The sequence below is a fragment of the Zootermopsis nevadensis genome, unplaced genomic scaffold (assembly GCF_977971745.1).
Source record: "Zootermopsis nevadensis isolate Lab colony 2312 unplaced genomic scaffold, Znev_1.0 Znev_ptg000021l, whole genome shotgun sequence".
Lineage (NCBI taxonomy): Eukaryota > Metazoa > Arthropoda > Insecta > Blattodea > Termopsidae > Zootermopsis > Zootermopsis nevadensis.
Window position 1 is genome coordinate 13,026,718 of NW_028259153.1, and position 27,537 is coordinate 13,054,254.

General features: G+C 35.2%; 2 protein-coding genes and 1 long non-coding RNA gene across 17 annotated transcripts in view; 2 read left to right on the forward strand and 1 right to left on the reverse strand.

Moving 5' to 3' along the window:
* CngB (Cyclic nucleotide-gated ion channel subunit B) overlaps positions 1-2,481 on the forward strand; it is a 150,267-nt gene extending 147,786 nt beyond the window's left edge. For all 11 annotated transcript variants that reach the window (XM_087352887.1, XM_087352886.1, XM_022087254.2 and 8 more), the window contains 3 exons: positions 338-448; positions 1,111-1,510; positions 2,078-2,481. In XM_087352887.1, the coding sequence (XP_087209013.1) occupies positions 338-448; positions 1,111-1,317 (318 nt within the window). In that variant the 3' untranslated portion in view covers positions 1,318-1,510; positions 2,078-2,481. The remainder of the gene's footprint in view (positions 1-337; positions 449-1,110; positions 1,511-2,077) is intronic.
* An 832-nt stretch (positions 2,482-3,313) lies between these two features.
* On the forward strand, positions 3,314-23,263 carry Rab6 (RAS oncogene family member Rab6). Of its 5 annotated transcripts, none has more exons than XM_022057372.2 (8): positions 3,314-3,510; positions 4,064-4,322; positions 6,837-6,895; positions 9,729-9,782; positions 10,533-10,638; positions 11,128-11,333; positions 11,716-11,794; positions 19,634-23,263. In XM_022057372.2, the coding sequence occupies exons 2-8, from the start codon at positions 4,253-4,255 to the stop codon at positions 19,702-19,704; spliced, it is 645 nt and encodes a 214-aa protein (XP_021913064.1). In that variant the 5' UTR covers positions 3,314-3,510; positions 4,064-4,252; the 3' UTR covers positions 19,705-23,263. The 5 variants fall into 5 exon arrangements, with proteins under 5 accessions (XP_021913064.1, XP_021913073.1, XP_021913091.1 ...); XM_022057381.2 differs by lacking the exon at positions 19,634-23,263 and adding an exon at positions 14,406-18,954 and having other exon boundaries at positions 3,493-3,510; XM_022057399.2 differs by lacking the exon at positions 3,314-3,510 and having other exon boundaries at positions 11,728-11,794.
* Positions 22,490-27,529, reverse strand: LOC110826632 (uncharacterized). Its single transcript, XR_002542103.2, has 2 exons — positions 24,591-27,529; positions 22,490-22,740 (listed from the first exon to the last, which is right to left on the reverse strand). It is a non-coding gene; the product is annotated as an uncharacterized LOC110826632 (long non-coding RNA).
* Between the last annotated feature and the right edge of the window lie 8 nt (positions 27,530-27,537).

The window sequence follows — 27,537 nt, forward strand, 5'->3', positions numbered from 1 at the left end:
TCCATATATTCTAGAATTTAGTATAACTCCTACTACCCTCTACTTTTCTTTAAAAGGCACAGTTTGTGTCCTTGGAGTCCTTTTCTATGTTCAAATCTGTAAAGCTACCTGGAAAAAGTCAAGGAATCCGACCTGTAGGGCAGAACTGTGCCCATGAATCAGACCTGTTATTAGTACACAAATGATTAACTAGTGAAAATTTACCAACAGTTCACTAATTCTTTTTCAGTTACTTAAATATCAGTTTCAGTATTAATTTTATTTTATGCACATTTATTCCAGAATCATATCTGTATTTATATTAGTTCACTTAAGTAACTGCCCTTGATATGTGTAGGTTGTTCCTGCCAATTCCCCTACTGTACATTTACTAAAGTATGGGTCACGTCGTACCCGTAAAGTAAACAATACATGGATTAATGGTGCACAACCTGTTACAGAGAATCAGGTAAGTAGCTTTGAAAGACAAAAATAAAGATGATAATTTTTTGTAGCAGCATGAACTGTTATGTTTTACTCTTCTGTTAATTTGTCAGTCTAAATTTCAACAGTCTGTTACCATTTTACATGTATTAAGACTTCATAATAAATGCAATCTTTTGCAATATTTCATACAACCCTTCTCATATTCATTGGTTGTAAGGAATGAGGTTTACACACATTTACCTTCTATTTTAAATATACTTTAAATAAAGATTATTTTATCAAAGTGTATATTTACTTTTGTTGACAACTTTATGATCAAGGTTTTTCTTATTTAGGATTTTAAATTCTTGTGTTGCCAGCCACAGCAATGAGTATGAAGATGGCTGTCTTCTGGGATGTACCTTATAGTCTGGTAGATATTAACCATCACCCTGATGATGGAGATGGTAAACTCCTCTGAAACATCAGTCAATATCTACCAGATACATGGCATAACATCTCAGAAGCCAGTGTTATACTCATTGCAGTGAGAAGCTGAGTTGGCTGGGAACACAAAAATTTAAAAACCTTTATATAAGTTATTTTCCATTTGGCACTTATGTTTTTAGCCACTGTGCAGATCTTTAAGTTGTGAAATAAACTAGCAATGAAGAATACTGAAAGGTGTTTGCCTGGATATTTCAGATTACAGATCATGTGGGTGTTCCTTCCACACTGACCCCTCTCATTATGGACATATGCAGTAGTGAAGCATCTCAACAGTGTAATCATACAAGTCATGACTCAGACCAGATACAAGTTAAAATCATGAATTCAAAGCCTCGTATTGTTTACAATGAAGACAACACTTTCCAGTGCCTAGTGACTGTACACAGAGAGATGAGCCAATAGCAAATTTCATGCTTTTATTGTTTCCTGTACTGTTTGAAGGCAAAGGTGTAAGTTTGTTTTTACAATACAACTACAGTGAGATTCTTTCTGAGAGCCCAAGCAAATGACAGAACAGCTACCATGGACTTCAACACGTGAATTTAAACTTCTGAGTTCAGTGTGTAGAATAATTCCACCATCTGCTGTTATTGGGGTAAGTTGTATTTTTAATGTGTTAGGTTGCAGGTTTGTCGGTTCCACTAGGAGTCTGAATATAATGGACGTCATGATGGCAATTGAATATGATTCCTTCAGGCATTTGATTATTTATGAACAAGGTACATTATTCTTTATGAGCCGGGATAGCTCAGTCAGTATAGTAACTAGCTACGGGCTGGACGGCCGGGGTTCGATCCCCGACGGGGGCAGAGGATTTTTCCTCTAGCCTCTGCGTCCAGACCGGCTCTGGGGCCCACCCAGCCTCCTCTACAATGGGTACCGGGGTTCTTTCCCGGGGGTAAAGCCGGCCGGGGCGTGATGCTGACCACTCACCCCTATCTAGTGCCGAGGTCAAGGAAGGGAGGAGCTATACCTCCTCTCACCCCAAACGCCTACATGGCGTATAGTGGGACAGACTTTACTTTACTTTTTACATTATTCTTTAGGCACATATATGTGTAGTAAAGTATAATGCCGCAGTCTAGAGGTTAGTACATATTATAGTTACAGAATTGAAACAGACTTTACTTTCATTGTGTGTTGAATATATTTTTGTTGACAGCTGAAGATGATAAACAATATACATCCAGACTGACTGGTTTAATTTATGTACTTCAGTTAGTTTACCTTAATGGTGGCAGTGACAAGTAATTATAACTGTGCTGAGAAGTGAATTATGGGAGTGTGAGGAAGAAGCAAATATATCCTGTTCTAAATGTTATCAGAAAAGTCAAGGCAAACCATCATTTGCAGATATCCAAAACAGCATATCCAGCCTAAAATAGGAATGAAGTTATATAACCTATGTGAATAAAATATAAGTTTGAATGAGTGTCACCTTTATTGGTCATGTGTTAACCTTGTGTGGAAATGCATTTAGAACAACTCAGTTTCATATTCTTGAACATATGCCGTGCATATTTGTGAAAATGGGTGTGATATATAATATACAATAGCAGAAAGGTATACTATAGTCTTTTTTCTTTCTCCTCCTCCTTATGTGGTCACTGACTACAGACACAAATTAAACATGTTGCTGCATGTATCACAATGCTGTAAGTTATTGTTACTTTTATGCTTTGTTAAATATTCACCATACTGCAAAATGTTTTATTAACGAGATTTATATTGTAGCATGATCAACTATTTCTTCAAAAATATGATGAAGTTTGATCTTCATGTTATCATTGACTGATACACCTACTAGCTCACTCATTCCACAGAGGAGAATCCTTGAGAAGCTAACAGTATTCTTAACTGGTCAAGAAATTCTCCACCTTTTACAGAATCTAAAGGTTCATTACTATATTCATAAGATGACTCCAGTGGTCCCTGTCCTGAGCCAGATAAATTCAATACCTTCCCATTTATGCCCAGGTGTATCAAGTGGTCTCTTCCCTCCAGGCTTACCAACTAAAATTTTGTGCACATTTCTCATCTTCTCCATACACACTACATTTCCTGCCCACCTCACTCTTCTTGGTCTGATTATGCTAATAATAATGGTGAAGAGCACAAATTAAAGAGCTCCTCATTCTATAATTTTCTCCACTCTCCTGTCATTTCATTCCTCTGAGGCCCAAATATTCCCCTAATCACTCTCAATCATGTATTCTCTTAAGGTGAGACAAAGTTTCACACCCAAACAACAGGTGAAACTGTAGTTTGTATATTTCATTCTTTGCATTTAGATCTGAATTCAGCCTGGCATTGATTTCCTGATGGCTGCAGTTTTTGGCGTAAATATGTCTATGTGGAAGGGTCATTCGGCAAAAAAGTGTAAGATCCATATCACAATGTGTAAATATGGACTGCCAACAATGATCAGCTTTTATATGAACTCCTGCGTGCATTGTTATGTTAACTAAGGAACTAACTGTTGCATCATTTGTTTACTCGGCATTGTTGTGTTACATTACTGCCGTCAACAATCCGCTTTCGTTATTGTGGAAAGAGCTGGGCTGTGAATCGCTTGTAGAATATAATTTTGTGCTGGTAAAAACGTTTTAGAATATCACAAGTACTTATCTTATATAAGAATGATTACATTTCATTACATTACAGAGGCGTATTTACGTCAGATTCTCCGGAACCGTGGTTCCACTGTCAATTTTTTTTTTAAATTTGTTACCATAATTTTCTAAAGCTGAACTTCTGTCACATTTCCAAATAATTTATTAGCTGCATTTGTGTAATAAATATATACAGTAGTCACATGACAAGACATGAACAAGTACTTAGTTTTATCTACATTTACTTCTGGACAGATACCCTTATTAGCACCTTAATATAGTTTTGATATGCTAACATGTATCCATAATTTCTAACATCAAATAAATGCATCAAGTTGTGTTCACTTTGCCACACTGCTTGAACATTCAATGTGTGTTTGTGCTTACAATTAGTCACTTGTACTGAATGTACCGTTCGAGTGAAAGATGGCAGAGTAGTACTGGTACAGACTGCCATCTCTGTGTATTATTCACAATTACATATGTGACATTGTTCTTTGGTGTTGCAGCTATATCTGTATTATCTGTGTCTGTAGATGCCCTGCAGGAATATCTATTGGTAAAAAGGAGAGTGTAGTCAGTGACGTCACGTCCCGTATTGTCGTAACGTGGCGGAGAAGTGATAAATAGGAGTGGCTGACAATTTACTCACACTTAATGACTTCTGCGTTAGTTTTTTCGTAAGGACTATAATTTTAGTTCAAGGTAAATTTTTAAGCGGCATAATGTCGTCTTCAGGAGATTTTGGGAACCCACTGAGGAAATTCAAACTCGTTTTCTTGGGCGAGCAGAGTGGTAAGTTGAATGACAAATTGACCTTATTTCGTGATTTTAACAATAAAAAAAATCGGTTGGACCAGAACTTCATGTGTAGCTTGGAATGTGTAGTATTATATGTAATTGTACCTGAAAGTATGGTCTTGTGTTTGTAGGTTACTTTTAGTTCTGTGATGTCCAAAGATGTTTTTGCGACCGACAGGTATGCTGTAACGTAATGTAGTGACATAGAATTATTTGGTTTATGGGTTTGAGTTTTGAACATTACATTTAAGTCGTCTGTGATGATCAGGTTTTGAATATGTATTTATAACAAATTGGCTCTCTACATTTCGTATTTTATTAATAATGCTTGACATAACATCATAAACCAGGAGTTAAATTGGTGAGTGTGGATTTCACAGTTAGGGTTCAGCTTGTATTTGGGGCATTATCTGTTTGCCAACATGTCCAGACTTGCCCTAAGACATGGCCAGTCATCCTTACAGTTAGTACTGGGGGTTCTTTCTCTAGCTGGAGCCCATGATTCTACCCACCTCTGACTAGAGCCAAGGTATATATGGAGCTTTGCCTCCACTCCCTATATTTCCTTTAGGGAAGGTGCTTAATCCTGAAAAGCCCAGTACTAACAGTGTGTACCACCTGCTGTAACAATAATTTACTCTGCATTTTGTCCATAAAGTATATTTTTAAGTTTTGAATGACTCTGAGAATAGACTGCTTTAATGAAATGATCTTTGTAGTGGAGAAATGTTGTTAGAGTTGAGGTTTTTACAGCAGTGAGGAGGAAGATGACCTAGGGTTTGGTGACTTGGACTTGTGAGTAGATGCCAATGATTCTCTGAAAATGTTGGAATTACTTTACAAAATAAACCAAACCTCATCAGGAAGTGTATTACAGAATCATAAAATGTGCTTGATGTGAAGTAGATGGAATTCTATCTGTATCCTTTACCTTAAGCTAAAGGAATACTGTGACATGACAAGTCTTTGTGGTTGGCAGTGCATAATCAAATATGTGAATACACTTTAAGTCTCTCCTATATGAAAAGAAAACAGAAAAGCACAACGACAACTGCCATCTGGAGGGACTTTGAGAAATTTAGGGAACCAGCCATAATTTATTTATAGTACTAGAGGCATCTTGAATATGTGTGTGTTAGGAGTGAACCAAGGAATTGTTCATTCATTTTTTTTTTAATTTTAGGTCTTTATATGCAGAATGAACACTTAGGCATTGAATGGAAGTTGTGATTTAAAAATCTGATCATTCTAAAGATTGTCCCCATGTTCTGTATCATGCCAAGTTTCTCAAACAAAATGCACACAAACATTTATTTCAAAAGCCTTGCAAGAAGAGATCACATGTGAAACTTAAGTGTAGATGCAATGTTAATGTTAAAATAAATCCTAGAAATAGAAGTTGTGAGGATGCAAACCTTTGAGTTCCATAACAGAGAATATCTTAACCAGACGAATGACTGTCAGTTACTCAAGCAAGACCCTGTACCATTGAGCTGAGTGATTACTTAGCTAATCATTGAGTTGGTTCTTTGTGGTCAGTCAGGCAGACGTTTAGTCAATAGATGGTTGAAGAAGCAGTTTGCCAATCAGCCAGCTAGTGTGTTTGTCAATTAATCAGTTGTTTGTGTGTGACAGTTGTGTTGACATTTTAAGTTTCACACTTGTTTTAAGAATACAGAATGACGGGTCATATATTTGTTAGGTGGGTAGTACTTTCCTTAGCTTGAGGTCAGAGTGGATATAGACATTTGGGTTTCTGGTAATACTGTACCCATGGGAGATACAGTATATTGGTTCACAAAGTGCAACACTCATGTCCTCTTCTTTTATTATGGTGTCTTCCATTACTTGTTTTATTCTCTCCTGTTTTGTTGATCATTTTTCCTTGGCTTTGTATATTGGCTATTCAGCAAATCTTGTATGCCTTAGAATCTGACTGCATAGTGCAAGTCATTCTCAAAAAACTAATGGTTGCTGAGTTAGTAAAAAAAAAAATCCTGATTTTGTAGAACATGAAGTTTCATTACCGTGTTCACAAGATTCATCTGTGTGGTGGGAACAGCAAGAGCTATAACTGTACTAATTGGTTATTCATTGTGGTTGTTCATATCCATGCACTAGTTATCTAAGATCAGTTTCCCTTTGCTTCAGGCTTTCTGTTGAAAATGTGGCATGCATTCCCATGTATATTACATTTCCCACTCACCCCCTTTATTTAATCACCCTAATAGTATTACATGAGGAGTATTGTTGTCTTTCCCTCCTGTTATTTATTCATTTTTATGCCCCAAATTTTGTAGCACTTGTCCTTTGTCATAATTTGATGACTGGGACATCCATTCATTCAGATCATTCTAGATACTTTGTTATCTGTGAAATGTCACTGGGTGTCAGGAAAGATAGTTGATTACTGCAATTACTGTATCAAATGAACATTCCCTGTGTAGTGAATCAAGAATTAACAAATATGATAATACCAGTGATTAATTTGCTCTTTTCTCTTTTCAGTTGGGAAAACATCCCTAATTACAAGATTTATGTATGATAGTTTTGATAATACTTACCAGGTAAGAGAAACATTTCATTGTAATATTCTGAGAAAGATGTTTGTTGAGTTAGGAGAAATGGGATTACTATGGCTCGTGAGTCAACTATACCCATATGGAGTAATTTCACCGGCTTTTTAATTTTGTAGCATTGGTAGCTTAGTGCATACTTCTTGTTATGGCTCCTGATTTTTAAGATATACAGACATCAGATCATCTGGCCATACAGCTTGGAAACTTAAGTGCAGTCTCTGTCTTTGTGAATAATTAAAGAACTCAGAAATAACCATGTTTAACGTGTCAAGTCTTGGGAGTTCTTTTTTCTATATACTCTGTATGAACTTAGTATTTAAATACTATGTACAGTTCAGTGTTTGAAGCTCCTTATATATTTTCTAACATCCACATGAAAACATTTTTAGTATGCTCATGACTATATATATATTCCATGCACCCCTCTTGAAAAGTGCATGCTCATGATGAGTGGTAAATGTGCATTTAAAATCCTGGAAGTATACAAATGTTAAAGAGTCTTATTGTCCTCTCCATCTGGTACACAGGATTTCAGTCACTGTTCAGTTTTCTGTTGGACTTGGTGATGTGATAGTTGAAGAATTTAAAGATATAATTTTTTGAAGTTTTACAGAGTGCAACATTGATTTTAATTTTTCCTTGGAAGGGAAAAAGAGACACTAAAAGAAATATTTAATAATGAATGAATAGTTGTCACATACATACATCATAATTTCAGTTATCATTTATCTTGAGAGGGATTACAGTGTTCCCTTAAGGATAATTTTTAAACAAGTTATTTGATTGTTATAAAACTTGTATGAAGGTCGTGATATCAGAGATCATCATATCTTACTGATTGTAGTTCTGTACCATCAGTAATATGGTGTTGCTCCATTTGAAATTTTTTCTTCTGTAATATTACTTAGTTTCTTACTTTTATTAATGACTTTGTTGGCTGCTTAGGTTACATATTGTAAAATGGAAGATGTTAGTGAGGAAGGATCTGAAAGGAAACAGTCATGGTGTATTTTAATGTGCTATCACAGCATTGCTTGGAAGAACTACAGAATACCTCAATCAGGATATGTGACCTAGGACTGAGATTTGTTGAACCTGTGACTTCCATGAATGTGAAGTAGGAATGATTAACTACTTTCTTACCACATTCAGTAAGCTAAGCAAAATTGGAATGATGATATTAAAGTGGATCATAGATAAATGAGTTGTGGAGATGTGACCTGGATTGAACAGGTTTGCGATAAGGTTAATTAGGATTGTGTGATGTGAGAAACATTCAGATTTGTTGATGCAGTGGTCAAAGAAGGCTCTGTATGCAGAGTTAAACTTTTAATGATCAGTTTACTTCATCTTTACGTAACTAGTTCTGCATCATGTTGGTCAATGTTTTCAGGACAGTGTGTCTACACATATTGACTTTTCCTCTCATCCCATTTGTGGTGCAGGTAGGGGTGAGTTAGGTCAGGCGGCAGGCTGTCTGGCTGAGGTAGGAGGGGGCAGGGTTCATAACTCTTGAAGAAGGTTGTTATTACCTGAAAGACATTTCAACACTTTTAAACCCCTCAGTTTTATGGTAAGATTCTGAGACATCGTATCAAGCTTATTACTTCTGCTAACTTTGTGGGCCTCTAAATTCGTATGAAAAAGATAAAATTGTCATTGTGCCTAACCATGATGTCGTGATGAATTGTCAACAGCACTAGATGGAAGCAGTCAGCTCAGAACTGCAGATGATTTGCCTTTGGGAAAGACAGCTGCTGGTACTTGTCATTTAGGGTGCTGGTTAGGTCTAAGTACTATGCTGATTACGGTTGTGAAGTGAAAAATCTTTTAATATGCCAGGATTCAAAGCCCATCTATCTAGCCTGTAGACAGACAAGCTCAGTTCTAGCATCAGACTTCATCCTGAATTAAATTGTGTGTAAATAGTTTAGTGGTCAAAGCAAGAATACCATTGAAGTTTAATAATTATTTAGATAATAGTATAGTGGTAAACAATAACATGCATTACAGATTGTTTATTATTAATGTACAAGAACAAGTATAAAGTCTTATAAACATTTAAATTACGAAAAAGAATGTTTAACAGCAGGAACAGGCTGGTTGCAAGTAACATTGCGTAACAACACCCAGTAACGAGTGTTCTCAGTACCTCTGCATGTTTATCAGACAGATACTTCATAGAATGTCCATTTGACTTGTTTATAGCTTGGAACTGATCATACTATTATAAATCTTCTGTTATTTCTTGATCCTTCTAGTTGATATTGGACACTTTGCCAAAATTCAGGAAATGTGTGTGTTAAAATTTAGGTCAGGATACCAATTTGGTAACTTCAGTATGAGGAGGCTTCTTCACAGACCAGTCTTGAAGAAAGTGGGAAGCATGTTTGGGGATATTATCATACTGACACCAAACTTCATTTTGCATAATGCAGCATGTGTTCTCCAAAATGATTGTGTACACCACTTTTGTCCATGATGTTGATTCAAACTATTTGGTGATCTCTGGCTCCATAAAAGCAGACCCATACTTTTGTACAAGATCCACTGTGTTTTTGTATTGGAATCTGATCACAAGGACTGTAACAGGTCTTCTCAAGATGCTGTTCGTGGAACTGTCTGAGATTGCTAAACAGGTTCTACTTAGACTCTTCATTCCATAGATCTTTGACCACTGCTTAGTCAGTTGCTTTCTTACTCATTATTCACTTTAGTTTATAATTCATTTTTTACACTTTATAGCGAGTGCTATTGTGTGTGGCTTGTATCAACTGAATTTAGTGTAAGAAGAGAACTAACACTGTATTTTCTGTTCCAGGCAACCATAGGAATAGACTTCTTATCAAAAACAATGTACCTTGAAGACAGAACGGTGAGTATCTGGATTATTTTGATTGCAAGAACTAACCCTTAAACAAACAAAATCATATTTGTGAGTTTATAATCTGTTAAAAATAGTGATAACACTTTTTGGTACTTCGTAAATTTGTAAATACATACATTATGATATGAATTCTAATATGCTCCTCAGCTTTGGAATAGCCTTTTCTCCTTGAACCCTCTTGCTGCTGAACTGACTGGGCTATTGAGGCAGTCTATGTAGATCTGCCATGCTTGTAAATCGTAGACTATATATAAAATGGCTAGATGCTAGTTTCTCACCACAGACCCAGGCAGAATCCTGGGTGACTAAGTGAGATTTGTGTTGGTAAAAGTGGCACTGGACTTTTTTTCTGAGTTCTTTTGTTTTCCCTCCCCTAATCATCATTCCAACATTGCTCCATACTCATTTGTTACCACCTCATGAGGTGGATGATAGTCCTAACCTTGTAGCACATTGTTATTACTTTAATTCCTAAGTTAGATGTTTCATCTGTGTCATGTCACTTGGGCTGGTTGTGGAGTAAAGATGATAGTATGTTAAGAGAGGACACAGAAGTGTTCAATATTCAGTTTTCAACACTTACTCCTTCACTCTGAGAGGGTTAAGGTATTTGTTATATTCATAATTTATGTTATATTCTAGTTGAAAGAACTTAATTCATTGTATTTTGTAATGTAATAAGCAGTTTTTATTGCATTATAAGTGAATATGCTTCTTTTTAATTTTTCTTGGAATCAGGTTCGGCTCCAGCTGTGGGACACAGCCGGACAAGAGAGATTTCGTAGCCTCATCCCATCATACATTCGAGATTCTACGGTTGCTGTTGTTGTTTACGACATTACGAGTACGTCGTGTCCATTCACTTCAAGAAAATATTTTGTTCAAACACATGCACAGTGGGCAGTATCAAGTTGCATCTATGTAAAGAATATTGTGAAGTAATGCCCTGTGCATTTTCTGCACATTAATAAAAAGTTTGGGAAAAAACAAACATGTCAAATATAAGTGACATTATGTAGTTGATCCTCCTTTTCCTGGTGGAGTAGTGGTTGTTCAAAGATGGAATGAAATTCATAGGCAAAATGTTGGTGGTTACCCCCATTTTGTACTGAGTAATTGTTGTTCCTCAAACTGTACAGGCATATTAGAAATGTCCATACAAAGAGCTGTGTCATGATCTGTCACAACCACTGGCAAAATGTGCTGTTTTGGCCTTCACATTCCCCCCATTGTATTACCAAAACAAGTCTTTAGATCTACTTGTTGACCTATCATTATTAAAAGCAGTTGGATCTACATTTTATACTGTGATAGATTTGTTTCGGTTGTGCAGATGCTAATTCATTCCATCAAACATCCAAATGGATTGATGATGTACGGACAGAGCGTGGAAGTGATGTCATTATAATGCTGGTTGGCAACAAGACAGATTTATCAGACAAGCGACAAGTATCTACAGAAGAAGGAGAGCGCAAAGCAAAGGAGCTCAATGTTATGTTTATCGAGACCAGTGCCAAGGCTGGTTACAATGTTAAGCAGGTAACTATGCCCAATAAATAATTATCATCAGTTTTTGAATGAGCAGTCATACACCCCAATAGGTACTTCCATCTGCTCACATTTTCTGTTGCATCATAGAATTCTGTATATAGATGCTTTATATTATGACACTGTGTCAACTAAAGTACATTAAGATGACTATAAATTGTTAATTGGAAGGAATGTGGAAAAAGAAGGTTCAAAGGGATTGAGGAAACCCTTGAAAACTTGTTATGATTGTGCATGCGCCAGATTAGATTTGAACTGGGTGTCTCAGAAAAACAATCTAGAAATAAGAATTTCTAATATAGGACACACCCTTTGCAGGGATTAGAAGTTTCATGTCATACAAATGTAAAAATGCCTTCTCAACATCAAACAGTTTGTTTTGCAGCTGTTCCGGCGCGTAGCAGCTGCTCTACCTGGTATGGACTCAACAGAGAACAAGCCCCCGGAAGACAGTATCCTTTGTCCAGACAACAATGCTTTATTTGCTGTCGTGTATGGGGATGTGGAGAAATTAATTTATGCCCAGGGTGGTGGTATAAATTTGATGCCTTTTGTGTTGGTATGGTGTTCAGAGGAATGCTATGTGTACATTTCAAATGTTGTGGAGGCTGATCAGTTTTGTCTCTGCAAGAATCTTGATCAAGTCCTGTGTCATTCCTTTGTCATGCAGATATGTGTGGATCATTTTTCTATGATGATAACTTCATATGAGGGAGTGTGGCAACACTAACAACATTGAAACTCGGTTCTTGGTATGCTGCCTATACAAAGTAAACTTAAAGCTATAGCCATTTGAAAGAATTAATGGTCAGTTATAAATCTACTGATGTAACAGTTAAAATCTTTCGTATAGGACTATATCATGGTAATGTTTCCATCAGATCTTCAGCTCCAGTTTCACTATTTTTTTGTGCCATTTCAGTACTTCATCCATGACATATAAATTTCCTATATCCCTTTAAAATTCAATACATTAATTTCTTACTTTCCTCAGGGAAAACACCGTTTTTGGTTGGGATTTACTTATTTTGGTGTTTAGATTGAAGTATTATGAAGTGATATTGTTTGGAAACTTCTGGTTTCTAGTAACATATGTGTGCATTGTGATATTGAAACAACTGTTGAGAGTATTTATTTGAGGAATACAGTGGTACCAATCTGACAGTCTGGAGAATCATCATACGACTTTTATACTAGTCACTTATTAATCCATAAAGAATTAAACTTGAAACATACTTAGGATGTTTCCCACCAGATAAGTTAGAAGATTGAATTGTTCAACATTTTGTTATTGGCATGTTGATGGACTAATATGAAGATTTAATAGAAAGGTAAGTAGAAGTGTTCTTTCTTTGCATGTCTGCATTAATGTTCTAATGCAATTTTCTCTTCTTGTGACGCACTTTGGAAAGCTTTGTTACCTACAGCTAGTTCAGAAGTAAACATTAAACCTTAATTAACCCATTGATGCACCTACATTTATATGTAAATGAAAATGTGTAAGAATGCTCTTTGTGCTTTGGTTAAGGTACATTTACCCTTCCATTTGCCTGATTTTATGATATGTGCTGCTACCTGGTAAAATAATTTGATATGGATATTACTAGAATTTACAGGGTTGACCATTTGTATCTGCTGTAGTTTTGAAAGATTGTCAGCACCAATTTTAGTTCCGTACTCAAAGAAGATATCTTATAAATATTGATTAAACCTTGGAATTGCTTCCATGGAAGAGAGGAACAGAATTTTTAAAATCAGTTATTGTTATGGTGGTTTGCATTTTAAAAGTACAGTATTTTATTGTAATATGAATGTAAAAAATGTAATTACATGAAAAGTATAACTTTCTAATATGACTGTGGATATCAGATATTTCACATCAGGTAGTGGGATTTTATCTTCTTGCATTCAAGAAAATTTTAAATGTGTAGTGAATGACATTTCCATGTATCATTGCCTAATTTTATGAATATGAGGTGTTTTAGCATAACATTATGTTTATAATTCACTGTAGATTTAGGAGAATTAGGTGAACATTGTATTATACCATGTTGAAATGACCGGTTCTCATCGGATCAATGCAGTTAAGCAGCATTGGGCATGGTTAGTACTTGGATGGGTGACAGCTTGGGAAAACCACGTGCTGTTGGCATAATTTTTTTTAATACCTGCAGCAAGCTTGTCTTTGTCAAACTCAGCCTCTGTCCAGCCTCGTTAGGGCACAACTGAATTTTATGTGCTCATACTTATAAGATTAATATTTTCTCAGTGATATGTGATAGTATTGTGTTCTTAATCTGGTTTATTGCAGAAAGTTTAAAAATAACAAATTTACTGTTTGCATCTTGAATGTTCCATTGTTAGATGCAGTCTTCTTTATAGAGAACTCATCTGAATAAATGAATGAATGAATCTTGATTGTGTATCTTGACAGAATTTACTGCAGTTTTCCTAGTACTTCCAAATACTTGGGGTAGTTATTTAGAATAGGCCATGGTATAGTATTAAACCAAGAAACAAATTATGGGATAAAAAAATATATTTTCTTAAAAATTAGGGTATGTGCAAATAAATGTGACACGATCTATGTCACGTTACCAGTAAATGGTTTCTTATACTCTGTTATAGCCGTCCCAACTAAGTGACTTTACCACCGTCTCTTGTTCTCATGTGGTTTTGTTTGTATGAATGGAAATAAGAGGCAGTTTGTTTCTTTTTGCAGTGTATTATTTTAACTGTTGCTATAATTGGTTGATATAGTCATTGCTCTGTTGCAGCGATTCAAGTAGCCTGATTTAAGGTGTTACAAGTTTCATTTCAGTGTTGCATTTTGTTTTCTGCATACCCTGAATAAACTCAGTACCTGTATGCTTTTTGCATGTCTAACAAATAAAGCTAATGTGTTTGGGAACATCCACATCAAAACATTATTTAATGAATAAATGTGGCCATAGTAAGTTTGTGCTTGAGAACCACCAATAGAGTATTCGAATAGACTTTAGTGGTTAGCATTTTGTTTTTTTTTTCTTTTGCTTCTATTATTTTCCTTAATGTTGTGTTTAGTGCAAGAAGTTGTGCTGAAGGATACTCCAAATGAAGTGAAAAATCAAGAAGGTGGTTGTACATGTTGAGTGGTGCTACAGGATGGAACTAGGCTAGGTAACATGTGCAGACTCAAACTTGTAATAAAAATGGATTGTACACATGGGCATGTGTGGACTTTTGGGACATCTGACTTCATTCTCTCAGAGGTGATATGGCTTATTAAAAAATTGAAATGTCATTGAAGAAGTACTTTCAGTCTTCTACCTTGCAAACACCATAACGCTTCATTTTGTGGCTCGTGCCTTGTTTTGTAAGTTTCATATTGTTACTTTTCTGTGTTGAACAGCATTTACAGGAGCATCTATGAATAATACAGGTGATCAAAAAGCAATGCAGCTTATAATATTAATCTACTTTTCCAACAGAAAAATACAAAGTGAGGTGTACTAGGTATATAACTTGAGCTATCCACCTGCTGTATCAGTTGTGTGTAAACTCTTAAAAGCAGAAGTGTGTTCTTTGCAAGAACAACTTAATTTTATTTTGTAATATTACTTTAAGCATCCATCTTACATACATCATAATTCCTGTAGGCAAATATTTTGAGATGTCCAGTTCAAAATAAATTGACAATATGCCATCATGATCTACAAGAACCATTCAAGAGTGAATTTGTGCTGGGGAGACAGTATCACATTTAGCATCATGTGTTAATGTATTTGTTGTAAAGTTATGGGGTTGTAGTGCCATGCTGTCTGGTAGAAGGTTACCAACATTTTGGAGGTCCTTGCTGCCTCCAATCATAGCCCTGGTGATGGAGGCAGCAAATACATTTGAAACATGCGTGCTTCAGTACCCTGAGGATGAGGATGAAGATGGTTCTTGAAACATTGGTGTTTTCTTCATTAAACCACCTGACACTGCTGGTAGCCTGAGAAGAATTTGTTATACTTATTCGCTGTGAAAGCTTCAGATCATACATTTCAGTGAGTGTTAATCAAGTAGAACTGAATATCCAAATTGGTCACTAGTGATATTGGATGTACCTGATTTTCTTTCATGTTTTTCACATTCTTGGATTTATTGCACCTCAGAAATGGAATGATAGGAAGTCTGTGTTAAAAATCTTTGTTAAAATGAATACATATATACTTTCCTGTCTCCTATCTAAAAACATAGATATGAACTATAATTGTACCTGTTATATGTGGATGTGAAATTATATTAGTTTGAAGTAAGGAAGAACAGAGACTTTGGGCTTTTGAAAATTAAGTGCTGAGAAAAATATTTTAAATCCAAGAGAAATGAAGTAACAGTAGGATGGAAAAAATTATGCCTTAAGGAGCATCATAATTGTACTCTTTGCCAAACATTAGATACAATAAAAGATTAACAATTTCTTGACCAGCTGAGCAACCATTAGGTTTTGAGTTAAAGGACAAAGGCACATTTGAAATGCTAATCATGTGTGCTAAGTGCTAGGAGATTAGGGATCTCAGATGTCCCAGATTTGATTTGTATTTAACCCAAACTGTATATGCATAATAATTTAATTCCCTAGATTGAAATTATTTCACATATCTATGGGAAAGCAGGATCAGGGGAGTTTTAGATTTTTTATTCTTCTCATGATGTGCTGCCATTGTTGAGACTGTGATAGGTATTTCAACCAGTAGAATGAAGACTCATAAATAGTTACAGCCTCAATTTTGATCCTATCAGTATACATCGTGAGTTAATAATTAATGAGGTTACAATTAACTAGGGTATGTTGTATATTCAAAACATTAAGAACACAGTTACAACAACACAAACTTGTGTTAGTGTCTTGTAATTATTATTCCTCTTGTCATTTATTTTACATCCATAGTGAAAGCTCTCTGCTTTGAGACCATTATTTCAAATCACTGTGTGTTTAATATTTGCCTGTTTTAATACAAAATTAATTTCTATTACACACTATTGAGCTTATCAGTTAGTGCAGTGAAATAAGCCTACATAATAATTTGGAAGAATATCTTTTTGTTTAATGAGTTGTTGCACAGATCAGTAGCAAAGCAGTTTTGTAATTTGTAGAGCTTTGTAACATTTGCTATTTGTACATACTTTATTTTATGGTGTTTTGATATGAGGAATGCATGGTAGCATGGCTGGTGTGCTGACAATGATGCGAAGATAAGCAGGTATTCATGGTTATAGGATACAGTTGTTTGTTAATAGAACTCATTTTTTTATTCTTGGGCAATCAAGAAATAATGACACATACAGAATTCTTATGTGAGGAAAGTTGCCCCTTCTGATGTCTCATATTGAGAATAATATCATGTAGCACTGTCATTCACTCCCTTGTTTATAATTTAGAACAGGTGGGATATGAAGGATAATGTTTAAAATGGATCATCAGTAGGTTGTGAGGTTTCGAACTGTGTTGAACTGATTCAAGATCAAATGTTTTGTTGGTATTACAGGCATCAAAACTTCAGTTTCAATTATCAAAGAATGACTTAGTTTCTCCTCCCCAAAAGAAGCTGACATGTCATATTTTTTGATACTAAATATGTGACAACCCTGTTCCTTGACAATTTTGTAACCTGTTGAACCCCAAAAATTATTTTATTTGAATGGAATTGCTACATTATGGTGAAACATTATTCCATTATGTTGATGGCTTTTTATGTAAATTACTGTGGTGATTTGCAGATAATTTCTATAATGATTTTTAGAAGGAATACAAACAAACTTGCTTACATTGGCATAAGTACTTAATTAGCGGATGGTAATGTGGCTAAAATGTATTGAAAAGAAATTATAGTTATAATGTTGTCATTGAATTTGTAGATACAGAATTTTGTGATGAGGCATTTGGAACTGATATTTTCTGTAACAGGATTAACTGCTAGCTGTAGTCATAGTATCATGGTACACTATTGCAGAAGGTTGTTTCCTCACTCACATTACATGTGTACTAGTCGAAAGGGCCTGTTGAAATTTAGTGGGAAGTGATTTCTTTCATACTGTCATCCCTTGCCTTTGTTCTTCCTATCCTTTATTGTTTGTACTTTTGTCACCTTTAAAAGTACTTCTAAAAGCTTCCTAAAGGTAGTGATATTTGCTGTCTAGTGTCAGTACTGAAAATGATGCAGTCGTAAACAGTATCTTGTGTGTAATACACATACACACACACTCACACACACACACACACACTGAACACAAATGATCTGACCAGTTTCCAGTATTTAACAGAGGCTAAACAATGTAGAGAAATGAAAAACACCATTGAAAGGAGAACTTCAAAAATGTTATAGCATGTGAAAGAAGTGATATAACTCTGTTGGTCACCACTAGGACCGCAGCTGTTGGAATTACAGCAAAATGCACTTCAATCCAAGAAAGCAAATTTAATTTGAACATTTAGGATTTTTCTGGAACTTGAGTATATAAAAGTGTTTCTTGAGTTGAGTTGCCATTTTAATGCTATGTTAGCAGTTGCTGTGCTAGTGGCATTGTTACAGTTTTTTCACTTCTGCATGCCACAGAAAATGTTTTTGAAGTTTGTCTTTCCATAGTGTAAGTTTCATTTCTGTATGCAGTTTAGTTGTTAAATGTTTTAATCTGCTCTGGTCATTTGTGTTCACCCTGTGTGTGTATTAGCTAGTGATATTGTTCATTGCCGAACTGAATGTTAAGATATTAAGATAGTACAATCATTTGTTGTGTTAACAGTGCCTCACAAACAAAGAAAATGTTTATTTTGTTATATTACCTTGTGGTAAATCAGAAATAAGAGGTTTGAATATGTGTTTTTGACCTGCTGACATGCGTTTTATTGACGCATAAAAAATTAGATTTTTGTACTGAATTGCTGATTACAAATGAAAATCAATTGTGGCTTTGTTATAATGCTTTAGTAATTTTAAAATTGCATTTAATAATTTATATTTAAGTAACATTTGTACATAAAATATTTTGAAGTGTAGCTTATTTCTGTGCATAGCAGTAACTGCACAACATGCTAAAAGTGTTATGCCCCGACTTGGAGAGGGGATATTTGTATTTAAATCAGGTAGCTAATAATTAGTGATACATAAATTACTTTAATCTGAAACTATACACTGTATTTCTGATAAATCCTACCTCCTTTGAAGTTCGTTTAATGTGATCATTGTCTCACATTGTGACACTAAATAACTGCTGCTGTTGATCATTAAATATCCTACGATCCTTACCATGGCCCCCTAGTAACCTTCTTTCTTCACCTCTTTTGTGCACCACCTCCACTGTTGTCACCCCACTTGTGTGTGACCTGTAACTGTGATGTTCCTGTTATAGTTTTAGATTAACTGTAATAGCACAACTGTACCTGACATGAATTTTTTTGAGGATATGCAATTTGTATGCACAATAAAACTCCTGCCACATGGAGTGTCAAAAGTCCAAGTTTCCCCACTACCTAGTTGTTGCTTTCAGTAATTGTTTAAGATTTTTACATGTTTTAAAAGTGAACAGCACAAAAATGTTCTCACAGCCATTTACCTAACTTACGCAGTAAATATAAATCTTACTATGCTATGAGTGTTTTACTTTAAGTGTACATTGCATTCCATAGAACAACTGATGTGAGTGACCTTACCTGGTATAGGGTCTTTCTTGAGCAGTTAATATTTGTTCAGCTGATCAAACATTTCTCTGGTATGGAACCTAAAGGATCCTAATATTTTCATAGAATCTCAGTTTTTGATTATACCTTGAGCTAGTCCATTGTAGTTCACAGTCTGTCCTCTAAGATCTATTTTAATATTTTATCTTCTCTCCCAATTGATGTCTTTCCTAAAGGTGTTATGGTTAACATTTCATATGCTCTTCTGTTTTTGTATGCATGCTACATGCCCCAATCATCCTTGTGTTAAGTGAAGATCAAACTTGTGAAGTTCATCATTACACAGTTTTTACTATTTTCATGTTTTTCTTTTCAACATAAATATGAAAGTTGATTGCTGGATCAGAGCTCAAGATATTTGAGCAATCTTCTAATATGAATATTATTTTTTAATCATGAGTCCAGAGTGTAAATTTAAGTACCTTGATGTATACCTATTCATCATATCAAGCTAATTGTCATCCAAAACCATAAGTCCATGCATTGCACGTAACTTTCTGAGTTTCTAATTAACATTCTGTAACTTTCAGTAAACTTGCTAATGTCTTCATAACAATATGAGATTTTCCCTTAACTAGTTTTACTGTAGCGGTTGATTTGCAGACACATCCACCACAGCAAAATGATCAACAGGATTCAGAAGGAGGCTGCATGTGCTAAGATAAATCATCAAATAAAGAATAAGGGTACACTACCAAGGTGAGCAGTAAAGCAGCAGCAACAGCGGTGGCTGGTAAAGTGAGAAATGCAGCGGTGAAGAATCATTGACAACATTGTTTTGGTGACATGAGAAAAATGTCATTGACTTCACAAAAATAAATTATTTCTTGTTCAATGTCAGGTATTAGAAGACCTCCTCCTCCATTTATTTATGTTATATATTTTTTTGCCTGCTGTTTGAACACCATTCCAAGCATCTGCAGCTTTTTTATGCAAGCAGTGTACATGGGTTTCATGCTAAATGCACAATGCTGTATTTGCCTGAGTATGTACATAAATGTTTGCTGTATGAAAAAATGCTTGTTCATACAAATTAAGGTGCCCTGTGTGAACGTTGTTTCTTGTGAGCTGGAAAACTTCTGCAGGCAGGTTGTAGTTTTAAGGCTGTGGTTCCCAAGTGAAGTATGTGAACCTCCATATACATACTTTACCTGCCCCATCCAAATGCAGCAAAATCTATGGGCATTGTTTCCTTTCTGAAAGGAAGGGAAGCCAGTGTAACTACGAGTGGAATAGGTTACAGAAAATGGCATTTTAATAAAAACAAGTATACAAATAGAAAAGCAGCATCCATATAAGTTACATGAATATTTCTTAAACTGGTTGCCATATAAAGATAAGCCATTTTTTCATGATGAACCCCTGAATTATTTTGCATATATCAAAGGCATTTCTGAACTACAGTCTGGGAACAGCTGTTGCAGTGGAAAGAAAATGATAATCCCTGGGTTGTTTGACATTATAAATAAAAAACTTCCATACATTATATAATGTTATATAGTGATTTATAAACTTACATTACTCTAATGGTGCATATTAGTATGAGATCCAACCTATAAAGGATTTTATTCTGGCAGGGTTATAAATTCAGAAGCACTGTCCCAAGGTATGCCCTCAACCCAGAGATTACCTTTGAATAATTGAATGTGTATTTCAGACTTTCATCACCTAGTATGTGAGTGACTAACATTCCATATTTTCAGATTTTACTGAAAAGACAATGTTTCCTGGGAAAAAATTGTTTTCCAGTGTCAGTGAAGCAAAAATGATCTGCCTGTTCAAGTTATAAGGCTTTGATTAAAATATCTTTCTTTTTTAATCATCGATTGCTTGAATAAAGAATTTGGAGAACACTGATATGGATTGTATGGAAAGTTTGCTTAGTATAATGGTACCTATTATATCAGTCCTTATTTGTGCAAAAGTCAATTGAAGAATAGTTATAAATGTTTGAATCAGTTTTTTCCAAAATTAGAAGTCTTTTCTTCCCTTTAGAATCATCCTGGTTTCAGGTTGACAAATGTTTCATACAACTCAAAGTAATAACTAAAGGAAATCTTCATATTTGCTTCATGACTAATAATTTCACTTGAACTGGGAATAGATATGCATGTAACAGTGATGCTTTCTGTGTACTGAATGTACTGGAAATGCTTGCATAGTAGTCTGTGTTACTGTTTACAATTTCTGTTCCAGTACATCACTGCTGTTCGACACCTGACCACTATTTACAATTTCTATGCTTGTATGTGGATACAATTTGAGCTCAGACTGGTATTTAATTTAACATTTATGTCGCTTTAATACAATATTTTAATATGAAAATATTGAAGATAATGGAAAGCCTAAAGTCAATTTGTAACTCATGCTCAAATCAAAGAATACATCATACTTGTATGCTAATGTTTCAAGTTGACTAGCCAATTTTCTTTTCAGTTTCTGTGCTACCATTAAAGCCTAGGCATTTAATCAAAGATCCACAGTATATTTAGTCGAGTCAGGAACAGCTAAAAGGTGATGGCTTTTTCCTAAATGTTATATGAACTGTACATTTTACAAATGATGTGCTCCTGACAAAATGCTGTACGGTTATGTGGTTTCCAGTATTCAAGTAAGTACTGCCATTTCACTTTCTACAGTAAGTTTGTTGAGAGCCATGGTGGAAGGTGCACCATTCAGTGCCCAAAATTGCAGCATTCTGTGGTGATTGTTATTGATGCTTTGTCTTTTTTATCTGCTGGAATAAAATTAACCTTCTCATTGACAAGCCTAAGCTACTTGGGGTGCAATTGCAAGATAGTAAAAAGTGTTGAAAATGTTTTGCATTGTTATGTCATCTCATTAAAGTACTGTATATATATATATATATATATATGAACTACATGCAATAGGAACAGCAGTGGCAGGTCTAGCAGAACCTACCTCGCTGTCTTGGTTGGTTCACTCACAGCAAAGGTGTAGTATTTAAGGTGGGAAGGAAAAGTTTGTTCCTGTGTTGCAGAATTGAATAATTAACCACAGAATGGTATGGTCAAATTTCTAATTAAAATTTGCAATAGTAGAAAATGCAATATATCAGTGTGTTTTCCTGTAATATAAAATACATATTCAGAGAGTTGTTAATCAGTGATTATTAGTTATATTTGTGTTAAATAGCATCAATTTTCAATATATATCTGTGCACAAAACATTTCCTAGAAAATAAAGAACAGTTGAATACAATGTATTCATACACTGCTTTGCTCTCAAGTAACTAACCTTAATTTTCTGGTCACAATTCCTGTAAGAATGCTGCATGCATAATGTTGATATTTTGAAGCATTTACTGCACAACTGACATTTTCCTCTTCAAGAAGTGCCGTAAAATTGTATCTTGCTACAAGACATAAGTGTTGTGATGTAATTGTAAATTGATATTAAAAATTATGACCATATTGAATTACAGTATTATTGAATGCTTTATGATAGTTTGTTGTTGGATGTTTTGGTGTTCACTTTTCTTTTAGACTTTTGTTACAGATATATGACAATTATTTTTTAGTACAGATAATACAATGGTTTTGGGAAGTAAATTTTGTTCCAGTTCTGAAAACAGAATGCAGTTATGAAATATGCTATCCATAAAATCATGTTGCCTCAGGAGTTATAATATTTTCATACTTTGCTTCTCTGTATCAGTTCCTATGATTAATTCACCTGTAAAGAGAGAAAGTTGAGAGATTACAAAGGCATAAGTATGATAATAGCAAACAAATCTAATTTTGAGTGCATGTAGTTTCTAAATGTGTTCTTTGTAACTTAAGCATTGCTCTTGATTTGAATGTTCATTATTGTACATACAAATCTGCTGTTGACAGCTATAATCAACAGTACATGGAATTGAGGTATATATTCTTGTCCTTAGGTTTTCATGGCTGGAGTTCACTGTGAAACTTTGGCTTTTGTGTTTGAACCACAAAGGTTGAAAATTATCCAACATTTTGGGAAACACTGCAATTGCCTTCTTCTGGGGGAATGTATGGTGATTGGGCATGTTTGGAAACCTCATACAGGACAGGTAATAAGTGGTGGGTAGGATACGATGGTGCTGATTGGTGGAGCAGAAAAGTAGGCAGTTCACTCAACTCTAAAAGCTGAAGTTACACAGAGACAATTTATTTTTGTTGCATTTTATGAAATATGTAGCCCAAATGAATAAAAGTTGCAGATCTTAATGGAATACAGTGTAGCCACTTTTTATTCAGTGAAGTGTTTTTTTAGAAATTTGATGAAGCTTAATGTTAATTAGGAATTAGGGTTTGTTTTGACTGGTGGAAACCAGAATTAAATTTGCCTACTACTTTCTACTGTAGGCCTCCCAATACCAGAATTCATTGAAATTAACAAGTATTCATCTTGTCCTGGCAAAGCGTAGTACTTGTTTGTACGCTCTGAACTTATGGATAACGAACCTTAGTAAATCTAAAGATGCTGCTTCATAATAAGGGAATCCATTTTATTGGTATTTGTGGTCCATACTTTCTGCATGGTACAGAATGAAGAAAGGAACTAAGGAGGCTTTGTGCAATAAAGGTAAGTATGGTACAATACTATATGCTTCCATAAGTGTTGACTTTTGTTACTGACATTGTATTCTAAAGGTAATGCCTTTAAATGTAAAAAGTTAGCATATTTTGCTTTCATATCATGGATTTTATAAATGGTTTTGCCAAATGTGACAGTATTCAATTTTGTTTCTTTAACCAGAGCAATATCAGAAAATAGTAGGAAAGATATGCTCAGAAGAGTTGCCAGTATAGCACTTGGGGGAGAGAGATAACTTGGCAGTCCTCATCTAAATCTTAGAATGAGTATACACATTGGCAGAGTATGACTTGTTCAAAAGTGTGCACCAAATTGCAAGGCAGGAGTGAAAATAATGGCTGTTGACGCAGAACATAGCACAGGCATACAACAGATGTTATGCTATTAAAATCATAGAAATTGTACTTGTGGGTTATCGGGACACATCGCTTTAAAAATAGGTTAGGTTAGGTTAATGTGTGTGGATAAATGACATATACTTGAAAGTTATTATATTTTATTTCAATAAATGACAACCTAACCTACTTTTAAAGCAATGTGTCTCGATAACCCACAAGTACCGAAATTGTCTTTCTGAGTGTTAGCTGGGCTAATATGATTAACATGCTCTGCTCTTTGTTATAAGATGTAAAATATATTTCAGTATATGTGAACAGAGTGAGTGTTTCCATACGATTTTCTGCATATTAGCAGTTTTTGTAATGCAAAGATTTAAAGATTATATTTGTTATACAAAAGGTAAAGGAAACAATACACCTGTGCTTAATTAAGCATCAGTCATGATGCTATAACCATGTGCGTAATTAAATACTAGACCATGAAGTTGCATGGGAGAGTAGAGGGACACCATTACACATTTTTAATCAGCACTAAATGGAAATGACTGGACAATGGAGCCTTCTCCCAGCAAACGTTTGTCATTCAGGCAAATTTCAGTAAGACATAATGGACCACATACATACGTTCGCTTATGTCAGTGATTACCCTGTGTTGTAGTTGGTAGCAACTGGTCACATAGTTGAAATGATGCTTTCTGTGGTACCAAAGTACATGTCAGTTGCAAAAAAATTGTGGCTTTATTTGGGCGCAAGAAGAATAAGACTGGAATGTTTTCGTATAGATTAACTTCGAGCGTTCTACGACATTTGCATAAGTGCATGTATTCTGAACGATATGTAGCAAATTCTTTCAAATCGTGCAGTGAATATAACGTATTTGTTATTCGTACCATCATAATGTCAGCAAAACGTATGGATTCTAATAATGACTATAATTCTTCAAAAACAGATTTGAAGAGATGTTTAACACCTCTTCAATATCATGTTACACAAGAAAAGGGGACTGAGTACCCATTCAGTGGTGAATACACGGGGTTATTCGAAGCAGGAACGTATTTGTGTGTTGTATGTAAAAAAAAGTTGTTTTCGTCAGAAAACAAATTTGAATCAGGATGTGGCTGGCCAGCATTCAGCGATGTTACCAATGAAGAAAGTATAAAACTGAACAAAGACGTTTCTCACGGCATGATACGTACTGAAGTGACATGTGCAGGTTGCGGTGCCCATTTAGGCCATATGTTCGATGATGGGCCAAAACCAACTGGTCTTAGATATTGTATAAACAGCGCTTCTCTTGATTTTAAACCTCAAAACAGTCAAGTCATAGAGTGAATTTATTTGCGTCTCCCATATATATCCCTCGTTTTGTAGGAAATCTTACATAGTATACCTTAGTCCATCCATCAGAATCGCGTTTGGAATAGTGTGAACTTACGTGGAGCTGTAACATTGTTTGGCATCTATTCTTTTGCATTATTTCGAAATAATAAATGCCAGATAAGTACAAGAACCCTGTTATGTATCTTATCCCTACTAGACAGCAAGTAATTCAGTATTAGGTACACCATTAAGTCAGCCCATGTTGTCCTGTCTTCATGCTTCTCTGTGTTTTGGACTGCACATGGAGCCTAGCCTTACAGTGGGCAAACTGTTGTGTACAGTTGCATTGTTTTAACCATTTATGTAATATGTCATGTAATGCAATAGTTTACATCTTGTTTTAGATTTGAATGTGAGTACCAATAAAGCTTCATTGAACATTTTATTTCAACAGTTAATTTCAAATGTGAATCAAGAAACATGGTGTTAGACATGTTTTAACTCAATCTGCTATGGTTCTTGACTGGCTGTTTATCACATATTCAATTCCATTCACTCACTGGTACTAGCTTTCTTTAGTTATGACTGCCTCTTTTATTCTCAAGTCAGACACACTACTCAGTTCAACTTTACTGAATGGTGAAGTACTTCACTGAATCAGCTGACTTTTCTGTACTGACTCAATGGAGTTGAATACGCATAATGCATTTTAACAAAACATGAGCATACCCATCTAACATACATATCACCACAACTACAAAACTGGTCTTGTGGGACTCAAAACAGAGTAGACATAACATTCAAAACAACAGGTAAAAATTATGGGTACTATGGTATTATTTGGCACTGACACATTACCCAGTTATAAATAAAATGGAGTGAATTGATACTTGGTAATTATTTTTAATACGAACATCATGTATGTCCACAGTAAACAAGTATCTCTCAGTTGTGAACAAAAATTTCTTGTGTGTTTTAGGTATTTGTAGAAATAATTGGTAAGCAGTGGTTTCCAAATTAATCATTCCACAGCTGAGGCAGTTAATCTCTTTCCACAGAGGCCTAGTTCCTCGATGTGGGATATGTGGTGGCCAAAGTTGCACTGGGGCTGGTTTCTTTCCATGTTCATTGGTTTCCTCCTGTCAGTATTGTTTCACCGCTACTCCACATTAACTAATTATTCACTAATGTATCATCTGGGGCCTGGACATTGGGCATGTTAGTGACCACAGTTCCATAGAGACATAGTCTCCCTGCCCCTCCTTTGCAACAGCAATAGTAATACCAAAATTAAATGTGACTTACATACACTGTAAGTATGTTGTTGTGATTGAGACAGCAAATAAGGAAGTAATTATGCATGCTGCACAGAAAATTAGGCCCTCTGTCTGTGCTGACTGTTGACACAGAAAAAGAGATCAAACTTCTAACATAAGGGATAAAGTAAAGTTATTCTGGCTTAAGCACTATGCTGTGAAAATGGACGAAGGGTATGAAGGTTCACTTTTGTTGTAGATGGAGGTCAGTAGACATCACCTTGTTGCAACCATTTTATTCCTGAGAAAAGAGTCCTCATTACGCATTGGACAGGAGGCTGCTCTTCACAGCTTGTCAAGATGTGGTGAAGAGAAAATCTCCTTCCTTAGCTGAGAATCAAATTCTAATTTTTGTCACTTATGACCATGTAACTAACAAAATAATGCCTTGGAACAGGGTCATCATCATGCAGCTGAAGATGAAATCTTGTTAAATAACACAAAGTTTGTCATAATAATTTAAAAAGTCTATTTGACGCAAGTGTGAGTAACTTCAGCCCAGCCTACATTCAGTTTTTCCAAGTTCCATACACATATTATTATCACACTCAAACCAGAACCTTCTAAAAGGTTACCATCAGCTCTGCTTACTTTTGTCTGTTTTGTTAATCATGTCAATACTATTAAAACACAACAATTTATTTACATTCCATAGGTCCTTCACAGTACCAAAAATTCTCAGCTATTATAAATACTTATAAGCAACAGTGGGCATGCTTTCTTGTGTAATTATTTTTGTGGTAATACTGTAGTTGACTGTAAATTACCGTCATGGATATCAGCTCACTTTATACCACTCCACACAAGAATATTGCTTTTCTTTTACGAATGCTGCGTCGGCTGTTTGGTGCTGCCACCTCATGATGTTACAGAGGAAAATAGCCATGCTGCCCATAGATATACATTTTTCGATGTCATCAAAAAGGCGGTGACAA